This window comes from Dermacentor andersoni, chromosome 8 (genome assembly GCF_023375885.2).
Source record: "Dermacentor andersoni chromosome 8, qqDerAnde1_hic_scaffold, whole genome shotgun sequence".
Lineage (NCBI taxonomy): Eukaryota > Metazoa > Arthropoda > Arachnida > Ixodida > Ixodidae > Dermacentor > Dermacentor andersoni.
In genome coordinates this window covers 126,951,959-126,969,458 of record NC_092821.1, presented here as the reverse complement: position 1 = coordinate 126,969,458, position 17,500 = coordinate 126,951,959, and the positions used below count along the sequence as shown (strand labels likewise).

General features: G+C 48.8%; 1 protein-coding gene across 1 annotated transcript in view; it reads left to right on the top strand.

Moving 5' to 3' along the window:
- The window catches only part of LOC126525578 (caskin-2-like), a 342,542-nt gene that overhangs the window by 193,617 nt on the left and 131,425 nt on the right, over positions 1-17,500 (top strand). The window contains exon 11 of the mRNA XM_050173505.3: positions 8,631-8,849. Coding sequence (XP_050029462.1) covers positions 8,631-8,849 — 219 coding nt within the window. The remainder of the gene's footprint in view (positions 1-8,630; positions 8,850-17,500) is intronic.

Sequence of the window (17,500 nt, the reverse complement as noted above, 5' to 3'; positions counted from 1 at the left end):
TCACTGAAGCATCTTTCATAAACCAGTGATGCTTTTAGATATTAAATTCAATCAATCAATCAATCAATCAATCAATCAATCAATCAATCAATCAATCAATCAATCAATCAATCAATCAATCAATCAATCAATCAATCAATCAATCAATCAAAATACTCCGATATGTTTTTATTGACGCCATCAGAACGGTTCCTTATATCGCCACTTCTACGCAGCGGACAAAAGTGGCGTTCAAAAATAAACCGGTCATCGAACAGCAATTCTTCTTTACTACATTGAACTCCTTTGAAGTTCTGTAACGAACAGCACAGAGAGCTGTAGTGTCTATAATCCCACGAAAACTGGTTGATCGAAGATGACATCTCGCGGGCTTCGTCCTTAAGTGAACGTGAAACTAAACTTGCGTGTGCTCCCGTTGCTCCAAATATAGCCCCCTATAGGCCGCTTAAATTGCGTGGAGATGCAAGCTCAGCTGGTAGTCCTATGAATACTTCGCATCTTGCCGTCCGTCAGTTGAGTACGCTCCCCCAGGTCGGACAGGGACGTGTTCGACAACTTCCTCGTTGTCGTCTGCATCGTCCGACAGCGATGACTCGTCCAAGATGGCGGCTCGACACCACTTTCTATCCTCACGACTGCGCATATGCTGTCGCGAACCAGTTTTGCCCTGAGTTTTGACGTCGCCGAAAAAAAAAAAAAAAAAGGGAGAAAGGAGCGCGCGCGCGCCTTTCTTTTGTTTCTTGAGGCAGACTGCGAAATCACGCGACGTCTCGCCGAACGAGAAACTTTCTCCTCCGTCGTGAGACAGCAGACGACGGGGCAGACTTGCAGCTTTTACCGGGCCGCTTCGCCGACGCTGGCGTGCAAGTTTCGGCCTCTTTCTGTGTTCGGTTAAGCCGTGCTGGAACCTGAAAACGTGACTGCGTGCTGTGAGGGGCGGCTTGTCTTGGATTTTTTCTGTAGTTGTTGCGCGCGACTCATTTTGATGCGCATTCACCATGCGGCTCCCGTGTGCACTTATTCAGTAGCCGGGTTGTGCACTTGTAGTTGTCAGATTTTACCTTTTGGTGTTGATCATCCGTCGTCTTTTTAGGTGGCCGCTGTTGTGGATTTCCCTTCGGCTTTGCCTTTTCTATTGTTTCTCTCTCTCTCTTTCGTGACGAATGTCTGTTGGGCGTAACCACTTTCTCACTAAAGTTACTAGCGGCAACCATGGTGCTGAGGATTGTTCAGGTACCATGATGGCTAGTTCATGGACTTGCCTAATCTACATGCTTCTTGCTTCAAAAGTTCGTATGGAGTTATTTCGCTTTGTCTTGCTAAATTTCCAAGCAGTAATTTTTTTCTTAGGTTAACTCATCAAGGCAGTAGTTTTCTGCGCACGTGTATATAATAAGAAGGTGGTGTAGAAGCAAGGTGACCATGACGTGTTTCCGGCTTTTGTATGCGCTTCCGGCGCTAACACACCGCAAAGACATGGCCTTCGAGATTGTCTTCCGATGTTACTCTGATACAGGCGTCGCCGGGTGTGCGATTTAGACACTGCCTCTTGTTGCGCTTGTGGCGCAATATTTTGTTTGTAACTGGTAAATTCTCAAAATCTCAGTCTTCTGAAGCCAGGACAAAATTCAGGCAAATCCGCTAACTACCCGTCACGCTGGCTGAACCGCCATATCGGCGCGAGGGTTCATGTCTTGCAGTTTTTTTGTAGAAAACCCCATGGGCATAGGTCTATGATTACACCTATACTTTTGTCTGTGGGTCGTGGTTTTTTTTTATTCTTCTTTCTTTCTCACCTATTGCATCCCCTTGCCCCTCCCCCAGTACAGGGTAGTTAACCGGAGATAATCTCTAATTAACCTCCCTGTCTTTCCTTTGCCTTTCTCTCTCTCTCTTGTGCCCACAAGGAGCAACAAAATCCCCCGCCACCTCGCATTTCTTTGTTCCGTTCGTCTGCTCACAGCGGCCTGATTGTGTATCAGGCATCTACCGCGTCCCGGTACTCCTAATTTCCCCGCCTTGTTCACCGGCCATCCTCATTCAGCCTTTTGTCTCGACCGCGGAGTCTCCACCAACCCTTCTCGTGATTGGCAGTTCTGGGACGGGCGACGCCTCCGACAGTTCGCGTTGTGCGCGCGCCTACAGTCGGGTACGACTCAAGTCTGCATGTGAAGTCCCGCCCACGCCCTCGTAACCTCCAGCCACTGTTCCTCCGCGAGGCTGCAAATAGTTCGTACTTTAAGTACTTTAGTTTATTTAGGTGACTTTTTCTTGTTACCTAAATAAGGCGGTAACCATAAAGATTACATTATTAGCGCGTTATTTTATACGTTTTCACTCGTATATTATAGTGGAGCGCTGAAAGCCCAATTCTTTATTGAACTGAAATAAAACGCTTGCTTCGCGGCAACTATTTACTGTCATGTTTCACTTCTGTTGGTAGCGAAGTTTAATGAGTAAAATGGGCTTAGCAATTAAATGAACTGTACCGCGGGCTTTTGAAAAATTAAATGCTCAGACTCATACACTTTGTCCACGTCTGTTGCACGCCTCATCGCTTCCGCCGATGAAAAGGCTCTTCAAAAAAGCAGACGTTCCGGTATCAAGTACGACACCATATTGAAAATGTCCCACGACGATTTTGTTTGCTTCGGTGACTGGCTGGCTGACTAATACAATTAATCCCGCGCGGTTTGTGTGCCTTAATTGATTGACAACTGCTGTGTTTTCATTTTTTTTTTCAATTTGTATCCTATTATAGTCAGGGGGTGAGCCTTTCGAGCAGAACAGCTCGCGACGTGTAGGCCCATTTGTCCGGTTAGCTTAGACGGTGTTTGACCTATAATTGTTTTAATATTTCGTGTCGTCTGTTTTCTCTCTCTCATTTGTTTCGCACCGCGATTATCGTCTCCTTTGGTCTTCTGCACCGCCCAGCCCGTCTGCTCCCTCGCCTTTAACGTATGGCACATTTTTTAACGTTACGAGTTTTCGGTTCTGTTTCTTGGCTCTGACTGATGTCCAAGGCTGACCCGGCTGTTAAGGTGTGGCGTAGCTAATCTGTTGTGAGCTGCGTTTCAACCGTTTTCGTTTGTCGTCTGCCAGTGCTTTTCTTTTTCCCCAAGCCCTTGCAGCCTTCTCTATATATTCTTAAAAAAAAAAAAATCAAGGAATAATAATTTATAGCTCCCCCTTCATTTCTGTGCTGTGTTTTCGCGGACTGGCTTACGCGCCCGCCTTGTTGATTCAGTGTTTCTTTTTGTCATCGACTTATTTCCGCGATTTTACTTGCCAACAGTCTGGCCCTACGCTCCCTCACGTTTGCCTGACTGGTTTAGGTGTAAGGTGTCATGCTTTTGCTCCCTTAATTATTGTTGTTGTGTGCTTCTTCTTTACGAACTTGTTTTACAAACCGGTTTCGCGTGGTTTTCTTTAGCGCGGCAGCCTTCTACTCTATTTAACGCGCAGTACGAGTTTAAACTTTTAGACTTGTCTTGCTCGCGCAAACGCCCAAAAATATCACGGCGAGCGGTTTAGCTTGCACCAGGTGCGATTATTCTTCGCCGTCGTCTCCCGCAGCCTCTTTCATGCATGCGCTGTTTTCCTCCACGTGTCGAACGAATTTATAAATTGCGACGCATCAATTTTTGTTTGTGTCGAAGTTCGCCGTCGGTACTGGTTACATAATGTGTATAATATAGCGCTGTAGTTATTCAGATCTGTTTGTTTATGCAATTCATTTGTTCAATAATGTCATTATTAATTGATTATCAATTGATGTTCGATATATCTATTTCAGTGGCGGTATCCGTTGTAACGTGCAGAGTGGCGCCTCACTGCAGTGCTGGCATGCTGTGAACGCACTCGTCAACGACGCAAAAATATCTCTGAGAGATGCATGCTTTGCTCTCGTTCACTACTGCACGGTTTAGTCAATCGACGCATGCCTAAAATGACACCTCCCATTGTGATCGATCGATAATGCGACCGTTGTCTCTTTCGTCGCAATGTGTCCACCGCATGTATTTTACTTATCTACTGCCGCGAATGTTTCGGCACTGTCTCAAGTCTTGGTAAAGCAGCATAGTTTAGACTTCTCTCCGCCAAGAAATGTGGCGTAACGTTCTGACGCGTTCCGGAAATTTCCGCCGGCTCTGCTGTTTCGAGATTCGTTCCGGTATCGCGGTAGTACGTCAGCCGAGAACTTTCTTTTTTGTTAACTACGAAAACGAAACAAAGAAAACTTGATGGTGTGGGAACGTTTTCTTTTTTTTTTTCCCCCGGCAGCAGGGTGAAAAGCTGTCTCCGAACAATGAGTGCGCAGCGGCGTGTTCGCGCGATAACCTCGAAAAGGCTCCACCCTGCTGCGAGGCACTCGGGGTGGTGTGTAGTGCGCAGGTCACGAAGACTGCAGTCACGTGCTCGCTTCTCTCTCCATTTTGTATTCTTTTTATCCCGAGTCATTACGTAACGGCGCACGTGAACACGAAACCCTTACGGCTCCGCACTGCCTTCTCTATAGGCATACATAGAGCTCTACCATACGAGGCCAGAACACTGCACGAAGATAAAAACTCGCCGATGCACATACACGGAAAGAGCTCGGGACCTGCTGTGTTGTGCAGCCGGGCGCGCACAGCGGCGTCCGATACCCTCTTGCGCCGAGTGTACTTGACAGTCTGAGGACGTCGCGGCTGATAGCCCACATACGTGGACGGCCCGATGCGCGCCTGCCTCGCAGTAATGCCTCTTCTTTACGCGGAGACACTTATCGGCCGCACTGCGTCCTTTGCCGGCTGCTGGACACGCTGGTTCCCACTGCTTTGCGGGGGAGAGTCGAGCCCCGCACGTCGAGGAGCTCGTTCGATTAGCGCCCGACGGAGCGGCCGTCGTTTGGTTAGAGAACGCTCGTGCGCAGTCTGTGTGAAAGCGGAGTGCGACCTCCTCCCTCCCTATTCTCTCTCCCTATTCCCATTATAGGTGAGCGATCGCAGCGCCTTCTGGTAGTTTTTGTAGGAAGCTTACGTGATAAAATCGCGTTGTTACGTTCTGGTTACGCGTGACTGTATTGTTTTCTCGGAAATTGCATTGAACCAGTGTTTTCCTAGAGATTGTTTGAAATAGAGGTTTCATAGCTCGCATTTGCGCCATAGCTATGAATACCGACTGCATGTGGCGAAGGCTTCCTCTTGTGCTGTGATATCGTGGGTTGGTGTCTCCTATGTAGCTCATGTTGAAGTATTTTTCTTTTTCCAGCTCGACAACTTTAGAGCGCTTAAGGGACAACTTCGACCGACGGGAAGATCAACCAACTAGCCTGAATCCGAGTTTCGTTGCAATAAATCTGGCCCTTTTCATAATTGCAAAGCTAGCTTTCTTGCGAGGCAGTTCGCCCAACTTATGGCGGTTTAGTAATTTTTGCGCACGTGTCCAAGCACAGGTTGCTTGTATATTGTGACGTGCAAATCGTAGACGTGGCTCTCGTGAAGAAATCGTGCGCAGGAGACAAGCCCGAGCATGCGCAGCCTGCGCTGTCTTCATTTGAACGATGACCGAGAGAGAGAGAGAGAAAGTTTAATGATACGAAATGCAGAGAGGTCGGCTTGAGGTATATTCCTCTCTAGCCAGCTACTCGGCGTTGGGAGAAGGGGAAGAGGGAAGAAAGAGGCGCAGGATGGGTGACCATGAAGAGAGGAGGAGGATGTAAAACATATGGCAAGCAATTTGGCATGCTCAGATGACCGAGGCCGCCATTACTTGGGCATATGTGCAGCGCATAGAAGCGCAGCTGCGAATTGGGAAATATTTTCGCGACGGCGACTTTTTTTATGTCGTGTGCTGCGTTATGCACACTAATTTCTAGCGATAGAGAATTGTGAAAAACAAACTAACGTAACGTCAGTTTCTGTATGTTGCAGTGGATTGCAATGTCTCTGTTGACGTCAGAACTGATGGATCTTGCGAATGACGCTGCAGAATAGAGCGGTATTTTTCCTGGCTTCTCATAGCAGGCCTGTGGAGACATTACGATAGTGCCGCTGCGAAGCTTGTACGCAGTTGCAGAGGCTTTATGAGGCGATATGTAACAGGTGGAATATCACCGTTACCAGCTGCCAGATAGCGTTTCGTACGCAGCCGATATTCTAGTTGACATTAAAAGGAAAAATGGAGCTGGACAGGCCATGTAATACGTAGGGTAGATAACTGGGAGTCTATTAGAGTTACATAAGGGGTACCAAGGGAAAGGAAGCGCGGTCGAAGACGGTAGAGAATTAGGAGGTGTGATCAAGTTAGGAAATTTTAAGATACAACTTGTAATATGCTTGCAGGGATCGCCGGGAAAGGCCTTCGTCCTGCAGTTGACATAAATATAGCCTGCTGCTGATGACACAGCTATCTCGCTATTAAGTTTTCTACTTTCGTTTGGGACTCCTTTCTGACATTAGGGAGCTTTAGCGGTCCACGTAAGAGCTATACCGGTATGCTCTGTTCCACTGTGCATGCACACTGCGGCCTCACCGCTTTTTCCAAGCGTTCTCGAGGCATTCGATAGCGGCTACGCAAAGCCGCTTTCGAATGCTACGTGCATTGCCACCCGCTTCCGTGCGAAGCGGATCGCAAGGATTCTATCTCCGGTCCACCAAAACCGCTCTCCGAGCCCCACGCGATGTGAACGTGCGCTGTCCTTCCGCTCCTCGAGCATCGCCCTCTGCTGCTCCCTGGCCTTCGATTGCGCCCCGGTCCGCCCCTCTTTCTTTCCGAGACCCCTTTGGGTCGCGCTTGTAATCGGGGACTCACAAATGCGGTGCTCTTTAAAGCTCGCGAGGCTGTGACCTTCGAGACCGCGGAGATGGGTCGACCAACGGGGAAGGCAGCGTCGATGGTTATCTGTATGCGGCCCTTGCTCCCGATCTGGGTCTCATCTGTGTCACCGCTTCCCGCTCTGCGTGTGTTTATTACGCACTATACGGCCCAATGAGAGCGGACTATGGCGGCCTTTATTGTTTCTCGCTGATTTTTATCTCCGCTCATTTTTTGGTTCCGTTATCCCTTTTAGCGCTTGTGTGACCGTGGGTGTCCATTTGCCTCTGGCCGTTCGGTCCTCCTTTTGTCAGGACTGCTTAGCGTCCGATTTATCAGCGTCCTTTCCTCTCTCTTTTTCTCCGAGGCCCGCGCTCTGATTTATCTCCCCTCTTCGTATACGCGTATCTTTTGTGCTCCTAGTTCGGCCCTAGATATCCTGCTCTTTGTCTCAGAAGCGGAGTATCGATTTCTCGACGGATACGCGTGTATATATCTATATCTATCTGGCGCGTTTATTATTCGCCGTGGCACGTATACGTGTACACGCTGGTGGCCGGTAATCTTTTTGGGTTGCCTCGGATTCTGAGTCGGCTTTGGCTTTAAGGGGGGGGGGGGGGGCGAGGAGGGGGGGCGTGCGTGCGTGGCGTTATTTATGTCGGCGCTGTTTGTTGTTCGATTGCGCCTGCGTGACATCGCATCCGTGCGGCTTAGCACGTTCTGGACAAGCTTTCCGCGCTTCGTACGTTGCTGAATGAGCACGTGATGTATCACTGTCGGTCCTGTTGGCACAAGTCCTACCTCTGCTGCAGATTCTTTTTTCTCCAGTAACAACTGCTATAACTCCATCTGTTATTGTATATTGATACCTTAATGTGGTCGTAGCGGAATTTTAACGTTCTCGTAAAGGTATTCGTTTATCGAATATCAGAATACGAGAGAAAGACACGCAGCGCAGGTGCTGGTGGCGCCATCTGACGCTGACATGAAGTAGCGCACGCAGAACTACGTAATAACGACTATGTACCATCAATCTAGTGTTGCAAAAGCGTTGACACTAACAAACACTAGTGTTAGCTGAGTTGCCTTTTATTTATTTTTTCTTCATCTGCTAGAACCAGGACGCTACACAAACTTCTTTTAGGCGTTGTGGCTGAAGAAAGCGTCACAAGATGGCGTTACCATCGCTACTGCTGGCATCGGCATCTCCAGTGTTCCGCTGTTGCGTAAACTGTAATACATTTGTGGACAGGCTATGGCCTGAAAATTTAAGCTGGTCCATAAACGTATTAACCTATGCGGAATACCGGATTTCGGGGGTCGAATAAGAATTATAGACATTTATACTGTGACCCAGCAGAGCTCGAGGTAATACATGTAGGACACTGAATTGGGCTGCCGTGTCATCAATGCCAAGAAAATATGTTTGCCTATCAAACGTAAGTACTTTAAAATCTGATTGTTCTGTACAGGGTTACTAATTACACCCAGACTGTTAAGTACTGTATGTTAATCGCTTTACGGCAGCTCTTAAACGTAATATTGTCTCTGCAATAAAGCTCTGTTCTCTCCGGTTATACTCTCTGCCACAAGATGGCGCCACAAACGTAACTACTGGCGCCGACGTCTCCGGTAGTCCGGTATTCCGTAAACTGCAGTAAGTTTGCCGACAAGCTAAAACTCTACTGTTGCACAGTCCGCTTGGTGCCGGATGTGGCGCTTGGCTGGATGTGCTCGTACGCTGTGAAAATTGCTCTAGTGCCAGTGGCAACCTTTCACGATGTGCTCGCTACTGTTGTTCTAACGCCGGCGCGTTCTTTCTACTTCTACAGTGGGTGGCCTGCAGCGCAATGGGACCCTGCGGTCGAGCACCATCAAGAAGGTGGCGCCGCCGGTGGTGCCGGACACCAGCGGTGGCTCGGCGTCGCCGGCCGCCCCCACCGGCAGGCGCCACTCGTCGTCCTCCACCTGCACCACCCCCGTGCACCAGCTGCACTCGCCACCGGTGTACGGCTCCTCCGAGCAGCCGCCACCGTCGCCCACCGCCTATGGTGAGTGCTCAAACTGTGTATTGATGGGTAGGCTGCGTATTTGTACTCGGCGTGCGCCACGCGTTTAACGAGACTAAGAAAGCGATGCAATTTTTCATTGCTGCCTGATTTGAAAGACAATGCTTGTGATGGGCATCAGTGTGGTCACTTTTGCCGGGATGATGTAACTATTCTATTCCAATGCTACTCATTTTCGTGTTTCGCCATTGGTCCTGCCTACCCCCCGCCCAGCACCCCTTTGCCTACGTTATCACTGGCACCGGCTGGTAGTGGACGGTGAATGATACAGGAATGGAAGCGAACGATAGAATTTTTTTTTCCGTTTTGTTGGATTTGCATAATTAGTTTGCCCTTTGTCATTACAGATTTTTAGCGTGTCCTGTAATCCGGTATACGCAGGCGGATCGGGCGGTTTGCCGTGGGAGCGTAAGCGTGAGCGTTCGGATTGGTGGCGCAGACAAACGCTCGTCAAAAACGGATCGTGAACGCGATTACGCCGCTGCCGAAAATTTGCACCAGCGGCCATGTAGAATGCCATTGGTTACTGCAATATCAACGCTGTGTTTTTCTGATTGAGCTCTGTGCCACCAACCCGGCCGCTCACGTTTACGCCTCCACTCTCCCGGCAATCCGCCTGGTTATACCGAAATACCGGACGCGCTAAAACTCACTACTAGATACTTTTAGCCTATCCGCTATTCCGGCAAACGGGGGCGGTTTGGGCGGATTACCCGATATGCGGGGGCGTAAACGTGAGCGGCCGGAGCGGTGCTGCAGCCTGGTGACGTAGAGTTAAACCAGACAAAACAGAGAGCTAAAACTGCAGTAACCCACTATATCCTGTTTCGCTGCTGGTGCAAATTTTTGGCAACGGCGTAATGGTCAATACGATTACGCCGCTGTCGAAAATTTATACCAGCAGCTAAGCAGAATATAGTAATTAGCTTTGTGTTTGTGTGGTTGAGCTTGCCGCCACTAGCTGGCGCCACCAATCTGGCCGCTCACGTTTACGCCCCGATAAACCGGCAAACCCCCCGCGCTTGCCGGAATACCGGTCGCACTAAAATTCTCTATTGGTTCCCACGAAGTCGTGCCCCCGCTATCACAGAGATCAGCCACTCGACGGGACAGATGATCAGTGAATAGAATCGGACGAAAGTGATTCCATTATAGGATGGCCTCTGGACACGCAAATCACACAAGGCTTCAGCTCGGCGTCGTTAACCTAGTCGCTGCTTTGGTACTGTTCTTTATTTGCTTTGCAGCGCGGTGCTGGAGCGTAATCGTGCGGACGTCTGTTCATGCATAACGAGCGTAAGCCATTTATCTAAGCCATTTATCTATATATCTAGAAGAAAAATGCGGAACGCACGAGAAACCGAAGAGATAGAGGGAGAGAAAAATGAGTTTAGGAAGGACAACGTGCAGGGAAGGCACTTAACAAAATAATTCAACCACGGTGGCCCCCGTCAAACTTTCGATGACATTGCGAACGCCCGAACTGACGTTTACGCGCGAAGACTGATATATATATATATATATATATATATATATATATATATATATATATATATATATATATATATATATATATATATATATATATATATATATATATATATATATATATATATATATATATATATACGCACAAACACACACAAGTCTCCACCCCCCCCCCCCTCGCCTTTCACCTCAACCCCCATGCATCCAAGCTCACCCCTCACATCTGTTTCCTGAAGAAACAAATAAGAGCGAAAAGAAAGGCTTCGCGCGGAAACAGACAAACGATATTGACGCAGAGACGACTTCGAACTCTGGCTGCGTATATGGCAGGGGGCGGAGGCATTCTTCCCATTCTTTCACTAGGAATATTTTATTTTGTCACGGAGGCGAACCAAGCGTGCACACACACACACATAGCTGCAAACGTTGACCTATAACAGAGGAGAGGGTTAGTCGATCGATTCACATTCGCCGATATGGGAGCGAAAAACGGAACACCTATAGCACAGAGCGTGTCCGGAGAAAAGCATCGGATGGATGGAGAGAGAGCAAATTAAGAACGTGAGTTGTGTGGCGGAAAAATCTCTGGGGGAAACTTAAGCTCGCGAAAGGCGATAAGCGAACACAGAACGCGGGAAACGCGGCACACATAAGCGCTGCTGTGTGCGTCCATTTTAATTTTTGAATGCAGCGTGACGTTTTTAGGATGCTTTTCATTTCTTTCCTGCTTTCTGTCTTTCTTTTTTTCGTCTGTAGAGATGATAATGAAGGAGTGAGGACGAGCGAGGGGCTTAAGGTTGAACGATATAATTATTCGGGTATGATTCGCGTCCACAGTTGGCATAAACATGATGCCTCAGAAAAGGCGCTGTAATCAACAGCCCAGTACGTTGTCCTCACTCGGATATATATTGCCTGTTCGAATGGAGAAATTAATGTTATTCTAACTGATATAGATTAATGATATCTGTGAATAGTCAGACACTCTCACGTTGTTCTTCGTGGTGGGCAAGTGAGCCGTTGCGGCCCTAAAGTGTAAACTACATGGTTTAGGGTAACGATTCTGTTGAACGTAGGAACTACTAGGTAAGCATTTGTTTTATTTTGACTGGACGACTGATTTGGTTGAATTACCCGAGTCCTGTCTACGTGTTGAAATAGCTGAGTGAAAATATATTTTTTTCTGAATCGAGCTTTTCGAATGTGCAAAACAAACATTTTAAAGCAAGTGCAACAGCGTGTCGTTGGCCGTGGTAAACTCTTCGGGTGTTGTTTATTTGACTGGCGTCTTGGGTTAAACTCCACCGACATTTACGTCCACGTTGCTGTTGGCAGCCCTGAATAATAGCGCATGAGAACCAGGCGTGCGCTGTTGGCCCTGCGAACGGGAGAGCCAAGTGTCTGAGATATGCGGGTTCTGCGCCCGTGCGGTTTTGCCGGCGCTATTTCGCTGTCACGATAAGGTCCCTCTCTATAAGAGCTAGCGTGCTTCGGTCGTTTGCGTCCGCTGTTGATGCGAGAGTCTATTATCGCTACTCGTCGAGCACGCCAACATCTGTGCCCCCTCGTCATATGTCTCTAACCACGGTTGCAAATGAGCCTTCGCTCGCCACTCGGGTTGGCTTCTGTCCGCTCCCCATCGCCACCTGCGGACTCCTGTAAGCGTCACCGCGCATCTGCGAGCGCTCGTAAAGTCCTGTTCTCATAGAAACGCTTTTATCACGTCCTTGCGTTGGGTGACGGAGGACGAAGGTAGCTGGACTTTAACGTAAGTGAGTTTAATAACTTTAATAAGACTTCGAGCTGTAGTAGAGTGAAATGCGTATTAGAACGGCAGCGCAAACCACACCGCGTACGCAGCATAGAGAAGAAGGTATACACGAAACACGATGCTCAAGTCGTAGCTAATGTTTATTGGAAGCAGTGATAAAGTAAAGATACACACCAGGTTAAAATCACGCATGCCCAAAAGTATGACAGAAAAACAAATAAAGATGGCAAAAAAGAAACGGTGTTCAGGGCCGGCACGTCCGAGGACTGGAAGTCGCAGTCGAAAAGCGCGATTGTCTGCAAGCTAATGCACATACCTTTTTTTTCTTTTCTTATAAAAAACGCCTCTGTCAGTTCTCTCGTGAACTAATCTTTGTGCTGTTCAAGTTGCTGATGCCTCGCTGAATCCCTCTCTAAAAACGCACAAAACATGATAAAATATTCATTGGATGACCCGAGCTAACATATGTGGTGCTGATGGATGCCCTTTCGGCGCTACCGAATTACCTGAACCCGTAATGACTGGAGCCGACGTTCGCTGTCGAGCATCGAGGCACGGTTAGGATGCCATGTTTTCTTTTAGGTTTTGAATTTGGCAAAGGAGGGCGTAGTAAAGCTTCGCCGTGCTCGGAAGGTGGTACACGGTTGAGAGTTGTAGTCGGGGGACCTGCAGAAATTCTCACGGGTCTGCACTAAGCTACAAAAAACAGCAGCAGCAGCGCGAACGATGATGATGGTGATGATAATAATAATAACGCTGGTACATTGCTTAGTGGCCTAGCCCTAGGCGATGATTTGGTACTTGTGCCACTCCGTTAAATTTTATTAATCCCCACAAGAATGGAAAGAGAGAGAGAGAGAAAAAAAATAGAAAGAAAGGCTCTTTGAGCAGGCGGCAAGCATACCCGATAATTAAGTACCGGCTGCATTACGCTACACGCCGTACGGAGCCTGCACTATGGAGCTTCTAGTATCGAGATCTTCCAGGTGGTAGGAAAAAAAAGAAATTATATATATATATATATATATATATATATATATATATATATATATATATATATATATATATATATATATATATATATAGTCGAGGAGCTCTCCTCGACAGAAACCTAACCCGAGAGGCGACCTCTTTCACTGGCTAAACGGGGTTAAAAAGTTTCGCAAGGCTTGCCTCGTTATCGAGGTAGGGGTGCTATCGAATGACATTCGTCCGGCTTAAGCTGAAGCGGCCACCGGCACCTATGATCGCAGTAGCCACAGCCGGAAGGCATGGTCAGAAATCGCAAGCTGCTTCGTCGTTTTTTTTTTTTCTTTTTTCTTGTCTTTTGTTTTGCTCAGTGAAGCCTTAATAAGACTTCTCCGTGAGTCGCAGTAGGTGCTGGTGAGCTCGGAGGTGAAGGGGAAAATGGGGGGAGTGTGTTGAGGTGAGTTCCCACGGCCGGCATCTCGGTGCTTCGTCGAAGAAGAGGAAGAAGTAGCAGCGAAGAAATATCGCCGCTCCTTCTTGTTTCTGGCTCTCCGCTGGAGCTGGGCTTTCTTTCTATGCTCGCTGAGGCAGAGTTGCGAGTTGGTTGGGGTCGTGGTTTGGGGGGGGGGGGGTGGGGTGGTGAGGGGGTGACGAGGCCAGCCGTGAAGAAGGCGAGACTGCACTACATAGAATGGACACCAACACGCACGCACATGTACACACACGGAGGAGCATCGGGGATCCAACAGCGGGCGTCGGGGTAGTCGGGGCGCGGCAGGGCAAAGTTTTCTTTGTGCTTTTTTTTTCCTGGCCCGGCGACTTTGGAGGTTTCCGGTTTGGCGGCCTTGCTCGTTTTTTATCCCGCCTCGCCTTGCCTCCTTTCGCGTCCTCCTTTCCAGTCTTCTTAAGCTTTCCTCTTTGCTCTCTCTCTCTCTCTCTCTCTCTCTCTCTCTGTGTATGTGCACTTGGTGGTGCAGTCTGAGAAGTTTCGTTTATCCATCTGTATAAATATATATGTTTTCTGCTTCAACTTGTTCCTCTGTGCTAGCAGTGCAACCCCCTCTGGCCCCTCTGTCGGTTTTCGCTTGCCCGCGCGCTCTTCGCCACTTCATACCGAGCTCTCTCTCTCTCTCTGGTTGGTGTTCTTGTATCCACTCGCTCTTCCATCTTCCGCCCGCGGCCATAATAATCTGCGAGGTGTGCGACCGGCTCGAGGAGATGCCCTTCCTGGGCCGGAGCGCCTCATAGGTTCTCGTCTCTTTCGCTTGTTCGTATTGCTGGTGGAGCCGTTTTGTGTTCCGGTTTTTTTCGCGTGCCGAACCCGTACACTTCTGTGCCGGTTCGCGTACGAGTTAATAAATGGCTCGCTCTCCTTTGGAGCCGAATGTGTGGCATCGTTCATCCAGGGTCTGGTCCCCAGTGCACGAGAAAAGAAGGCGCATGCGACGAGATGGCAGTGACATCTCGTGTTGCTCTCGCAACACGCTTGTTGATGCCGCCGAGCAGAAGTGCTTAAACATTTTTTTTAATAGGAGACCCTGTTCCAAATCATGTGATGCACTGAGTTCCAGGCTTGTACGCAAGGTCACAAATAGGTTCATCTCGTATTGTTCCTTCTTCTCCTTCAGTTTTTTTTGTTTTTATTGAGTGGGGACAGTATGTTCATCCCCCCCTCCCCCTTCCTAGCCTAAGGAGATCACTGAGGATATGTCTTTATTGTACTCCTTCGTCCCTAATACCACCCGTCGTGCCGATGTGTATGATCCAGACGATAGCGGACGCGTCGAGACCGGTGACGAATTGCGAAAAGATAAACGAATTGGATTGTTAGAAAACACGGCATTTATCTTGTTTGGAGAGTACTGAATCTAGCATAGTGGCTCACTTCTCGTTCAGTGCACAGTCCAGCCGTGCATTATTTTCGGCCTAATGTAGGCAGGAAGCAGTTGTTCAAAATAATTGGCGGACAGGTAGTTCACAGAGTGCGTCTGGTCTCGGCTTCTCCAGAAACAGCAGTCTTCGGAAACACTCTGGGAATGTTTGTCCAAATGGACAGAATAAAAAAAAAAAAAGCAGGGAAAAATCAGGGACTAAGAAAGTGCCTGATGGCTTGATCGGCAATATGCAGATGTAGTCCTTATTTATTGAGACACCGTGGTTGCCGTCTCAAACAATAAGGTACTCTGTCCTCTTTCCTCCGCTTCTTTGTATGTATACGCATCACGTATATACCGGGACTCGTTCAAGACTTAAGAATACGGGTTTTGGGTATCTTCCACCTCATGTCACTTGCGAGCGCCCCCTATTCCGTTGGTGCGCCTGCGTTAACACTCTCCGAGTTACGGTTGCGTCGTTGATATAAATCCATACGGCGCACTCGTTCAATTTGCAGGCCAGCATTCGAATTATGGCACATTTAATATTAGCTCCGAGAACAGTGTTCGGCGCTTGTATAACGTGTCGTTTTGTTGTTCGCGGTTTGTGTGCAGATGCGCGCAGCTTTGATCTTCAGAAGCGGGCTGCTCCCGTAACGGTCGCTCGCTTTGATGTGCGAACGAGGTTAAAGACGTCCTCTCGACCTGCAGTCTGGTCCAGCGACTAGACCATTGTATTGTTGAAGCGCAGTATACCGCGCACGAACGCTAAGTTAATTCCCGCCGCCTGAATGCATGTTCCTTCAGTCACCGAAGAATCGCGTCGGACGGCCCCGGTCGCGTTCTAAGATTAGGTTTTGGCGTGTTCTCCTTTAGCGTCTCGGATGATGGTGAAAAAATGAGTAGTGACTCATGGGTGGAGGCATGGTTGGCGGCTCCAAACCTAATATGTTGCCGGCGCGTCTGGCCGTTTGGTTCCATTAAGTTAAAGCACGTACGGAGGACCCTTTTAGCGTCGCACCCAGCCCAACTTGCACGAGGACGACCGCTGCGTCCCCCTCTAGCCGCAGATCGTATTTTGACTTGGCGATGCGTTCGCCGCTGTCACAGCGTCAGTACATTTCGACTCGCAGACGCATATCGTCGTATAAATATAAAAAGCGGTTGTGGTTAAACTATACGGCTGAGCGCGCTCTCGTTCGCGCACGACTGTGTGTGCGGAGAAGCCTTCCTTGCCTATCGGCAGCACGTTCTCGGGTCTGTACAGCGCCGCTTCTGTATATATAGTTTCGTGAGTTCGACGTGGCGCTGCCGACGCATGCTGTCATCGCTGCTTCGGTGTATAGTCCGTGCCGCGAATGTATTGGACGGCGCGCGATGCAAGGCGTGAATACCGATGACTTACGTGCTGGTGGCTAAGGTGGAGCTTAAAGCTCTTACGACGAAGAGCGCGTTGTTTTTCAACCTAGTTCACTGCCATCGCAGTAACGGCCGTGAGTTTTCGACCTCGAGAAGGGCACTTCCCTAAAGTGTCTTTGCGTGGTACGTGTCCAGTGACTGTGTGCTTCACTTCGGGGTGGTTTGCGGTTCACGCTCGACCAGTGCTCGCGTTCCAGCGCGGCCGTGGCTCTGGCTAGGAGGATATAAAGAAATTGTTGCAGTGGAGGGGGCGCTATTCAAGTGAAGCCATATTGTGGTGCGCAGGAAGCTCGGCGGCCGCCGGATTGTGCACAGCGACTGCAGAGCGCAGTGATCTTTCCTAGGCTAAGGCAGGGGCCTCTGCATGCACCTCTGTATGCGTGCAGCCCAATTGCAGCGAGTAGGGTTCAATCCTGCGTGTCGGATTGAACCATGCTCGCCGCCCCCAAATTTATGTTGGCCCACCCCCAGATTTCAATTTAGTCGATCCTCAAATTGAAGTAGGCCCACCCCCAAATGTTAACTTTTGCCACCCCAAATTTAAATTGGCCCACCCCCAAATTTCAATTCGCTAACGGTGGTCATTTGCGGGAAAAAAGCAAATGGCGGCGAAACCGCACGATGCTAGGGACGATACTCGACGCGGCTGGTTTCCTGCCCGCGACAAGATGGCCGGCGGCGGCTTCACTGTCCTCTCTGGACTTCACTGCCCTCTCTTCCACCACAGCAATTTTCTTTATACTTTCCGTAGGACTCTACTCACCCGCCATGTTGACTCGGTAGTTACGGCGTTCCGAGTACGATGTCACGGGTTCGATTCTCGGCGGAACGCAAGTATGCCGAGAGAGAAAAAAAAGAAAAAAGAACTCTTGCTTTTGGTGCACTCCAAGCGGTCAAAATTAATCAGTACGCCTTCTTGATACGGCGTCTATCATAAAAGCTGCTTCGAGACGTTAGAATGAATGTGTACTAGTCGGCAAAGTGACTGTTTTAGTTCTTTGAGATACAGTTGAATCGACAGACTGAGTGTGACGACGCTCAGGCTTGCGTGCTAACTTACTGCATACGCAAAAATGAGACGTATATGGTTGGGATAGCCACTGTTTACAGGT